Consider the following 11,843-nt stretch of genomic DNA (forward strand, 5'->3'; position numbering starts at 1 on the left):
TCTGGTTTGACAACAAATCATAATAAAAAATCAATGGTATGTAAAGATGTATGAGGCAACTCAAGTATGAAAAATGTTTAGACAAATAAAGGGTGCTTACTATAGATAAAATTGAAGGATTTTATCAACAAATTACAAAGGAAAAGAAGATGAAATAAAATGAATTGAGAAAAGAAACAAAAATTGGCAAGTGTCCTCTCTTTTGGTTTCTGTCACTGCTAGTCTGATGATCAAGTGGAAACATTTTGTTCAAGTTATTGAAATATCAAATTTATGAAAACTTCCAATTTAATATTATTTTTTCCTGTTTTTCAGATATATGGACCATCTAAACATAATAACTACGGCTCCCAATCATTCCCTGGAATTTATGATGCTGCAAAAATGGCAAAAAATGTGCATACTGCAGAATCATGGAGTCAAATACAACACGAAGTTTGGAGAGTCTCAAGAGTCATCAGACATGCTTCGTTGGCTCTTTCTGGTCAACTAACATGAATATCAATTCTACAACAGTAAATATGGTGGATGATACATAAATCTTTCGTAACTTGCAATTTGACTAGTTGCAAATTTGTTTCTTACATGCATGGGACAAGGCTGTCACACATGTAATGAGAAGCCGATATTCTGGTCCAATTTGGTGTTTTTTTTTCAACATATTTGTAACACCGAGTATTACAAATCTAAACAATCTGCAAGGATTCAATTTTAAGATTTTGTTACTAGTTTCATGCAATCAAGATCTATCATTCATAGTATTATTAGAGAAATGATTGAAAGACCTCCCTCATACATTCATTTAAGCAAATCCATATTGATTTCTGAACATGCTCTAATGTACATATAGATATCTTACAAAAACATCCAACGCAGGAAGAAGAAAAAAATGGGCCATGGATGGATGAGAATTTGAAATAGAAGAAAGGAAGAGTGGATCCAAAACAGATAACATTATTTGATCTTTAAATGACATTTGTTTGACAGTACTAAATTAATGACAGTAATTTGACATAATTTACCCTGTATTAATGGACAGTAGGAACCCGTAACTTCTCTAATTTGATCTTTAAATGACAGTAGTTTGACAGTACTAAATTAATGGCTCGTCGATATTCATGTTAATACATTGGCGCAGTAAATAATAGTCTGGAAAACTTGATTGTTGATAACATTATTGAAGAAATAAATTCTACAGACTGTAATTTCATCTCATATTTGAGAAATTCTGAAAGACACTATCTAACGCCACTTTCACTGATACTAATCACTGCAGTTGAAAGTGATATACAAGCCTACAGCTGAAACAGACTTATAATCCAAGATTCAAGAGAAACTAATAATCTCGTTTAATATTTACATGATACGATCAAGGGTAATTAACTAACTGGAGCCACAAGACTCAGAACATCTAACAAAAACTGGTAAATGCCCTCAAGACAAATCATCAGGCCAACCAAGACGACACCTTCAATAACTTTTTGTGCTTTATCTGAAAATATATTATTTAAAATAATAATAATCTTACAGACTACTGACACCGTCAACATTCAAAGCTTAACAAATTTATCTAATTCTCATTAATAATACCTGCTGTACAAATCAAGTGTATACCAAAAATTTGGTTAGATCCTATAACTTACTTCATGTACAGTTCTACTAGCTACCAGGAATTGCTAATTATGTACAACAATGCCCAGATGAACTTTAGTAATTTACTTCCAAACCTTGATGGCCCCATCTCTACCACTTGAGAGTAGAAGTCTCTGGTTTAACTTAACTGAAGCCACAGACACAATAGAATCACGATGGCAACCAGCGGAATCAGTGGCAGCAGCTGCGAGAATTGCCTTTGGTGTCAGCTTGGTTGCAAGAGGCCGTCTTTTTGTCTCCTGTTCATAAGAGTAAAAGGTCAAATTTTTTCTGCCTATATTCTAAACAAATTGGAAGGTATTGAGGAGAAACTGGTAATATCCAACAGCATTTAGATGGTACAGTAAGTTGACTAGTAAAAGTAAAACAATCACTGGGGTAACAGGAGACCACTGGAAAAGGTACAGATTCCTTTCAAACACTGATTCATAAATTACCTGTACAACTTGCACTCCAAAACTAGATTTTGTTTCGTAAAAGTCGTCATTTCCAACTCCTTTTAGGTTAGGTCCACAAATGCAGTAGCTTTTGTCAGGACTGCAAACAGAAACAGTACATAAATAAATTCAAATAGACTATTTTCACAAGAAAAACAAGTAACAGAGATTGAAGTTCAACACAAAACCTGTAATGATCCCATCGACGTATCTTTAAATCAGTGCCCCCAGTCAATAAATCACCACCTGGTAAGGGAAGTAATGTGCGAATACCAGGAAGACGGGGAGGAGGTTCATTTAGCTCATCAACTCTGTACTTGCGATTAACATTTCGTCTTGGATCTGACTGAGAAGTTGGCTTACTTGAAGGTTTGGCCAAGGCCGAAGGCATATCGGACATTTCTGCATCACTGTCATAATTGGCCGTCCTCAGTACCTGTTCGTACAAGAAAATAATGAGGGTACTATAAATATGAAGTAATGAAAATCAATGTATTTCATGTTATCCAACATAGTTATGATCAATTTGGCAGGAGGTTCGTATCATAAGCATCATTAAACCAGCTCATGATAAATTTTAATTCATACAATACTTTAGGTACTTAAATAAAAACAAAAGGTGGTAAATGTTAGTAGAAACTAGAAAACCATATCTTCTTTGGATAAATAGAAATTTGACTTTAGAAAGTATATTTGATAGAACTAGGTCTTGTTCTGTCATATATTGCTTTCGTTTTCTATAAACAGTTACAAATATCCCATACCTGGTGGCAGCTAGCATTCTCTGCATTCCAAAGAGAAACTTCATTGCAACCCGCGGCCACAAAAACAAGGGGCCTAGTGGTTGAAGACAGAGAAGCATTTGGAGGAGGAAGGAAGAGACAAATCTTTTCTATAGGACAAGCAAGAGAATACTTCCAAGAGTTTACAGGTACAAGAAATCTCAGATCCCAAAGTGTAATTACACCCCTGGACGACCCTGATACAAACCAGTTGGAACAAGGCCCTGATGCTAGGGACAAGGCGTAGCCCTCATCAGGAGTAGCTTTTAACGTCCAAGAATTGGAATTTGACCTCGTATCCCATAGATGAATGCCACAGTTCTGGGTGCTATACATAATGCTGTTATTATCCATGGGGCAATTTAAAAGGCCAAGTATTGCACCTTCTTTGGTATCCTTCTTTGTGACATCAGCAATACCAGAATACTTCTCAACAACATTTCCTAGACCTCTAGAGATATGATCAACAGAAAACATATGAATAAATCCATCAGATGCTCCAACTATCACTTGTGCTGAACCTGGAAGCATTGCTACACATAGCGCATGGCTTCCCTCCAGGTGATAAGTTAGCTTTGACCTGAACGAAATGTCTTTTTCCAGCTTTTTGGAATCCCAAATCTTGACTGTCGAGTCATCGGATGCACTCACAAAAAAGCTATTGTCAGAAGAAACAGCTATGTCGCTGACAGCTGAACGATGCTCCTGGAGGTGTGCAACCAACACCCCACGTGGCCTCCATCCAGAATCAGGGATGGATGTCCGAGCAAAAGATTGAAATCCTGATAAATCAGCTTGGGTAGTAGCATCTTCTAGTGAAATTGATGTACCTTTATTATTAGAAGATAGTCCGACGTCTTGAAATGTGCTATTGAGAAAGGCTGTCTCATTTTCCTTAGGATCTGGTTCATGTACCACTCGGTGGAACTGTTTAGTACCATTGTTGATGCTAAAAGAACCTGAAAAAAGCTTTGGTGATGGAACTGAATTGGCCAAATTAAAGGACTTACTAAGTGGATTAACCCAAGGCATTGCAGATGAACTAACACCCAGAGAATTCATTTGTAATGGAGAATCAGAAGCTGCGGGAGGTATTCCCATTCCTCTCCTGTCCACACTGAAGGAGTATAAAGGTATGCCTTCTGATGGCTTGTCATATGTCAAACTGTTCGCACCACTAAAGGTTGGTGACATAAATCCTGAAAACTGTAACTTCTCCGAGAACTGCGGATCACGTTGTCCCAACATGTTGCTATCATTATGCATAAAGGCCCCCATATCTCTAAATTTAGACTCAGCTTTGTCATTATCAGATAGCCCTGGCTGTTGGATGCCAGTTCCAACAATTTGTTGAGCCTCAGAACCCTGTTGCTTTTCAGCCCAGCTCTTTAATGAGTCCAACTCATCAATTCCTTTTTTAAGTAAATCCATTTCCCATATTTTAGACTGTGATGAACTATACCATATCTTTCTCTGTCTTTCTAACATGTCCGAGCTTCTGGAGTTCTCCAAGACTTCATAGAAAACCTGTCTTGAGACAGGAGGTTTTAAACATGACAAAAGAGCTTTCTCTGAAGCAAGAGATACAGGTTGTCTACGAAGGAAAGGGCGTATAACAGGAGCAAGGAAAACATATGAATCCACTGCACCCAGGCTCTCACTACTAGCAGCAATGAAAGACACAACTGATCTTCGTACCCATTCACTAGGATAACACAATAAAGCAAAGGCGCGCTCTATCATTTGAAGCAATATCCTCTTCCGGAAGAACCCATTTTTGCATAGAATAGCCAAACATTCTAAGGCTCTAACAATGACAGCTTCTGTCATGTCACTTAAAGCTTGCTCAATGTAAGGTAATAGATATTCCTCTACACTTCTTTGTCCCACAAAAAAGCAAACATAAACAATCTTCTCATAGAATACCGTCCTTAATTGCTCATCTCGATCATTTAAGAAGGCGGGAAGGATAGGTAAGAGAGTGTCATTACTCTGTCTCACACCAAAAAAGTAGCAAAGTTTACCAATGTCCTGAAGAAGCGCTCTCCTAATATTTGGCGTTTGCTTTGGACCCATAACAAGTTCTTGAACAACCTCTGCAATTGATTTCCTCAGCTGCAGAAGCTGGACATCACTATTTATCATCATCCTCCCCGGGGTCTGGGTGGATGATGTAAATGGCTTCTGTGGCAAACTCAGTTCATCAAGGACACCTGCCTCACTCAAGCTTATTGAGTGTATCAAGAATCCATAAGCAGTGAGCGCAAGCTTAGCTATGTTGCTGGCATAACATATCCTCACACTTTCCTCAGGATCATCAGGAAGCATAGAAAGCATAGGAAAAATATACTCAGGAAATATCTTTGCATCACTAGGAGGAAACTCCCGCACTATGGGCAGAATGTCACACAAAGTCTCCAAAGCAGCGCAACGAACAATTGCTGCTGTATCAGAAAGCATTGCAATCACATATGGAATCACACGCTGCAAACGATCTTCATCATCAATATATAGGGCAGAAGCCTTCAACAAGAGTACAGCTGCCCTCCTTAGGTGAGGCAACTTGACATTGCGTATGCAGGAGCAGAGCAAAGAAGTTATCAAAACCATGCCTTCACATCTCATAGTATCCTTTGGTAATGGTAGAAAGGGTGTTCCAAATGTATCCGACTGACTATCATATTCGGACATCAATGAATTTAAGTCTTTCATAGTAATACTTTTTAAAAAGGGATGATCATTTCCTCGAAATGCATTCGATATAGTTTGAAGCAGCTCACCAGGAGACTGCAAACTTTTTAGATTTTCAGGAAAGGTTGAATTCTGTGCATTTCCTATTCCTTGCTGAGGACCAGCTGGACTCTTATTATTATTTTTAGCATCCCTCAGTAAGCTATTAATATCACCAAGAAGTTCATACTGATCATGAACTAAGCCTTTGCCTATGTCCTCTCTTTTCCTTCGTGAGTCCATGAAACTTGCGCTTTCTTTGGCAACCATCTCTTCCAAAAGTTCTCCAGAGGTCACACCTGCATCATCGGATGACTGTTTGTTCATCATTTGTTTAAGTATCTCCTGGAAAGCACTCTGGCATAGTAAAACCTGCATAGATTGTTCCCACAAAATCAAGGTAAAATAAGCAAGTTACAGAAAACATCAAATAATCAATGGACAGAAAATATATTTCGGTAAACACATATACCCTCATATCAGAATGGAGAGGACTCCAGCAACGGTAAAAATCATGCAGAAATGGTGAAAAATAGGTAGGGAATACAACTCCAGCGTATTCCTTTAGATACATTTCAGCCGAAAATCGAGACTCTGGTTCTAACTGAATCATGTGCTGAATCATCTTACGGATTCCAATATCTGGTATCTGCGCCCATAGAGAATGAAGTATTCAAAATATTAAAATCTGGGTCATGAGTATGGCCAGGTGGAACCCCTTATTAATGAGACCATTGGAGAACAAAATAAGACACGCAAATAGAGTACTTTTTCAAGATGTTGACTTGGATCATGTTGCCCTCTGCGATACGCAAGAAGTTGAGACAGTTCAAATAGTGGTTGGCCCTCAAGGAAAAGTTCAGCGATTACACACCTGAGGAAGTAAAATAATATTTGTACCTTAGCAAGAAGGAACACAAAATAAAAATAAAAACAGTACAAAAAATGGTATGTCTGCAAAACCACACTGGTTACTTTTCAATAAAGTAAATCTAGAGACTTAGGGTTCAACAAAAATTTATAGAACAATCAACTGGACAGCAAACTAAACATCACTAAACATCACCACTACCTCAACATAATTACACAATATGATGCCTTGCAGATTATATTACTACAATAACAAATACACAGCAATTTATTATTTCTCCATTGTTAAGTCAGTTAATTAAATTTCCTGCACATTAAGTATTCTTATTTAAGCCTAAAACATGGTTGAAGAACAGCATATTCAGCAAGATAAAGATTCTTGCAGCTACAAATGCTCACCCAACAGCAAATAAATCCATAGATGGCTTTAGAGGGGCATCTTGTGCCACCTGCATCTCCCCTCCATTTTCATAAAATCTCTGGCAGGACACAGCCCCAAAAAAAGAAGAAAGAAATAGAGTTAGAAATATAATATTGTTCTGTAAAAACAGTAGCGATCAGCAAGAAAGCACTTCAGCAGTGACACACTGGAAGGATTAATGTCTTCAGCCACTAATTGCATTTTTTATTTTGAACAAAGGTGTTCTCTAATGTTGCAATAAAGTTCAAAATTGTTAAATATACCAAAAAAGAAAATCTAGAAAGAGGCTGTCTGAGAGCATGACAGATTTTTTGTTAACCTCAGGTGTCTAGCCTAAAGCACAGATTATTAGTATTTATAAACATATAAAACTAAAATTTAATAACCAATATGAGTCCTAGTTTAATCAAGTCAGCAGGGCCACTTGCTTAATTCATAATTTAATAGTTTAATCAATTCATCAGGGCCACTTGCTTAATTCACAATTTAATTAAGCCTCTAAGCAAATAATTATCTGGTACACATTTCACTTGCATCTTTATATTAAAATTTACATCAATTAATAAACGTAAATAAGAAAGACAACTTGGCTGAGCCAACAAATTAAATAAGAAAGACAATATAAAAAGTCGAATAGATATAAAAGGAAAAGGATCCAACCTCAGGTGCCAGATAACAGAGTCTTCTTCCACCCGTGTCAAAGAAAAAAGAGAAATCAGATGGATCGTCATACGGTATGTATGTGGGTTTGAAAGATGCAAAGTCAGCAAGGTAAAGCCAATTTGAGGACGTAATTAGCACATTTTCACACTTGATATCACCTACAAAAAATAATGCAAATTAACAAGAATAACATCAATGTAATGTCAATCAACCCATGATAAGAGAAAATACAATCAGAAACTAATAGATCCTTCTCCACTCCACTCCCTCTTTTCTAATTGTGTTTGTCTTTAAAAGGTTAAGTTTCAATCAAATCAAGACTTACCATGACAAACTCCCTTCTCGTGGCTCTGTTTTACAGCTAAAAGCAACTGTGGATTACCCAAAACCGGAAAAGTAAAAAAAAAAAAGTCAACAACAATACAAAACATTAATATGCAAAAAAGCAAAAAAAAAAACAAAAAAAAAATAAGTGGACAAGTGAAGGAGACCTGAAAAGCCAACCATTTCTTCTCAACGAAACTAAGAAAAGGTCGAGTGCTTAGTCGATCATGCAAATTATGGAAGAAATATTGCCTCAAAAGATAAGCTGCTTTATCTGTTTCTTGCCAAAACTGCAAAATCACAGACACTGCCACATGAGTAATTTAAAGTAGAAAAAAAAAATCTAAAAGTAAAAATAAATATCAGAGCATCATCAAGCCTTTTAAGTAACCAAATCAATGTTGTCAATCACTGGTAGCGGAATGTCAAAATTCCAATACCCAACAGTACTATAGTATCATGATAGCAGCTATTAGACAACATTTTGTAGTAAAAAGCGGATTGCGGAACAATAGCGGTTTGTTCAAATTCCGCTACGCTTTAGTGGGACAGCGCCAATATAGCTGCTATTCAACAACGCTGAACCAAATATAGTAATCGGAAATTCCCTCAAACTACATACAACATTAAAATCAAATGGGCTAAAAGTTCAGTTAGGAAACACAGCACAGCCACAATGCCAACTTAAAATTCAAAATCAAAACAGGAAAAACAACAGCAGAATATCTTCAAGTCTTTTCAGTAACAAAATACAGTATTCGAAACTCCCTCAAACTACAAAACAGTGTTTTGTTCAAAACTTAAGCCATTAAAATCAAATTGACTCAGCATTAAGTGTGGAAACAGAGTACAACCACAATTTCAACTCAAAAATCAAAACAACTACAAAATACCAGAGTATCAACAAGTCCTTTCAGTTAACAAACACAGTAATCATATTTATCTCAAACACTAACATCTCATTCAAGTTTTAATCCATTAATATAAAAATTGACTCAGCAATCGGTTAAGAAATAGCACAACCACAATTTCTACACTAAAATCAAAACAAGTATGAAATAGCAAAATATCAAGAAATCTTTTCAGTAACTATGCATAGTGATTAAAATTCCCTCAAACTACAAACAAAAGTCTCATTCAAATTTCAAGCCGTTAAAATAAAATTTACTCAGCATTCAGCAATTAAAACACATCAAAATCACAATTTCAATTCAAAAATTAAAAACAATTGGTTCCACTTTTGGAGGAACCAAAATTGATTCTAGAGATTTAGAATCGATTTTGACATGTTTGGTTTCTCTCAAGCATTATTGATTTTGCCTTCACAATTGATTCTAACTTGAAGCAAGAAAGTTTAGTTTTTTATTCTAGAATTGATAACACTCGAGTTTAGTGTTTATTTCTCTTTTACATGAATGTATCCAAACATAAACCAAATTACATTCATCTCACTTTTAACCGGAATCATTTTTAAAGATTCACTCAATCAATTTGTGTCACGCACAACCAAATACACACTAACAGAGCAAAATATCAACAAGTCCATTCAGTAACCAAAAACAATCAAATCCTAATTAGTTCAAACTACAAAGTAACTTCTTAAAATCCTAATCAACTCAAACCTCAAAATAACTTCTCATTCAAATTTTAATCCAAAATCAAAATCGAATTAACTCAACAACAATCAAGCATTATCCCACTAAGTGTGGTTGGTCGCATAGATCAAATGACGCCATAATGTTCAATCATGTACCATATTTCTATCCAACTCATTAATCTCTAGGCTTTTCTTAATAGTTTCTCTTATAGTTTTCCAAGGTCTTCCTCTGCCTCTAGTGTTTTGACTACCCTCCATCTAGCCTACTCCTTACTACAAAATCTATAGGTCTTCCTTCTACATGCCCAAACCACCTAAGCTTAGTTTCCACCATCAACACTCAGCATATATTAACACACCACAACCACAATTTTCAGCTAGAAAAATCAAAATTCAAAATTTCAACTCAATCAAAATCAAAACAGCAAAATATCAACAACTATGTTTAGTGACCAAAAACAATAAAATTCTAATTAGCACAAACGACAAAATAACATCTTATTCAAACTTCAATCCAAAATCAAATTAACTCAACAATAATCATATTTAACACACCGCAACCACAATTTGCACCTAAAAAATCAAAATCCAAAATAGAAATAGGTGAACCTTGAACCTGAGAAGCTGTTTTTAGTAGCTTCTTGGAAAATAATTTTATATTAAAAAAATTATTTCATTTAGGTAGACAAACGCAAAACAGCTTTTGCTTTTCATAAAAACCTCTACATTATGTATCAAAAAGTCACTCTTTTTACAATCCGTACCAAAAGGACCATAAATTATTGAGCAACAAAATCACTTTTTCTATGAATCTTATTCCAACTCTCTCTCTAATGTAGTCATTTCTAATCCTATCACATCTAGTCTTACCACACATCCAACGCAACATCTTCATCTCTGCTACGCTTAATTTATGTCCGTATAGATTCTTTACAACATCGCCAGTCTTACCGCGGTCCGATAAAGTTTTCACTTCAATTTGAGTGGTACTCTACATAATCAATTCACTCTACATAAACAAAAATCCCCTTCTACCTAATCAATTCACTCAAAATCAATTTTTCACAGCAGAGCCAAACACATAGTAAATAAAGAAAAATATCAACAACTCCGTTAAGTAACTAAAATCAATAAAATCCTAATTAGCTCAAACTACAACATAACTTCTAATTCAAATTTCAATCCAAAATCAAAATCAAATTAACTCAACAATAAGCTAAAATCAAAATCCAAACTAAAAAGAGATGAAATTCAAACCTGAAAAGGCCAAACATGAGGATGATCAATACTACTAAAAATCTCCTTAATCGTCGAAATCCTCCGTTCATACTCCGAAAGATTAATAGAATCACCGCGTTTGAAATAAACCTTAACAAGAACCAAACCTTCATCATGCTTACACTGAATCGATTTGAAGAATCGACCGCGTCCAAGAACTTCTTTCAGAACTAGATTATACGTTGATGGTAACTCGTGTAGGTAATACTCCGACGCTGATACTTGCGTCGTTCGTGCGATTTTGTTCCCCATCGAGATTATGGATGGATTATTTGCAGAATCGCTTTTTTGTGATGTTGCTTTGAAGCTTTTTGAACACGTTCATTTGAAATATGTTTGGGAATTGGTTAGAATCACGTTTAAAAATCGATTATAGTTTAAGCTAGCTTTTGCGTTTGCTATGTTCATTTTGGTACTTTACAGATTTACCCTCTTGGTCATGGGCTGCGTTTTTTTGCACTAAAATACTTACAAATCACTCATCTGAACGAAAGTTAAACCAACGATTTTGAATCAACTTGTTATAAAAAATATGGCTTTGAAGGCCCTTGTGTTATATTAGTCTAAAAAATTTATGGGTTACGTAAGTTTTTCGTTACGTGAAATTATCAAATTTTAGTTTTCGTCCCAATAAGAAAAATCCAATATTTTTCTTTCTAGTTCCTTCAAAAAAAAAAAAAATTCTTTCTAGTTAATTCTCCAAAAGATTTTCATCTCTTAAGTTAAGTGTTGTGGACGCCACCTAAGTGTCGCATCATCTCTAAATAAACTTAGTAAAAAATTAATAATAATCAGTTTTTCTTTTTTAATAAAAAATAATCATAAGCTTAAAAATCAAATTTTAGGGTTAATAAAAAAACCTTAAATCGGTTTCATTCGAACCCTTCTTCTTCCTTCTTTCAAAACCTCGTTCTTATATTCTACTTTCATCGTTTGTCATAGCTTTAAATTCGATTTTATTTCTTCCTTCAGATCAATTTTGTTTTGCAATTCAGTGTTCCTCTTTATTCCTCCTCCATCGCAAATCCAGTCTGCTACACATACAACTCGATGAGTTCAAACTCCATAAATTGTGGTGCACATTCACG

At 35.4% G+C, this 11,843-nt stretch overlaps 1 protein-coding gene across 2 annotated transcripts; it reads right to left on the reverse strand.

Annotated features, from left to right (window-relative positions):
• Nucleotides 1–1,325: 1,325 nt before the first annotated feature.
• Nucleotides 1,326–11,132, reverse strand: LOC25496990 (serine/threonine-protein kinase VPS15). 2 transcript variants are annotated; one of them, XM_013597743.3, is made up of 11 exons: nt 10,735–11,132; nt 8,048–8,170; nt 7,882–7,927; nt 7,554–7,714; nt 6,872–6,951; nt 6,371–6,476; nt 6,075–6,251; nt 2,855–5,974; nt 2,279–2,526; nt 2,091–2,190; nt 1,326–1,892 (listed from the first exon to the last, which is right to left on the reverse strand). In XM_013597743.3, the coding sequence occupies exons 1-11, from the start codon at nt 11,005–11,007 to the stop codon at nt 1,716–1,718; spliced, it is 4,611 nt and encodes a 1,536-aa protein (XP_013453197.1). In that variant the 5' UTR covers nt 11,008–11,132; the 3' UTR covers nt 1,326–1,715. The 2 variants fall into 2 exon arrangements, with proteins under 2 accessions (XP_013453197.1, XP_024642396.1); XM_024786628.1 differs by lacking the exons at nt 6,872–6,951; nt 8,048–8,170; nt 10,735–11,132 and having other exon boundaries at nt 7,882–7,933.
• Nucleotides 11,133–11,843: the final 711 nt, after the last annotated feature.

This window comes from Medicago truncatula, chromosome 6 (assembly GCF_003473485.1).
Source record: "Medicago truncatula cultivar Jemalong A17 chromosome 6, MtrunA17r5.0-ANR, whole genome shotgun sequence".
NCBI classification, from domain to species: Eukaryota; Viridiplantae; Streptophyta; class Magnoliopsida; order Fabales; family Fabaceae; genus Medicago; species Medicago truncatula.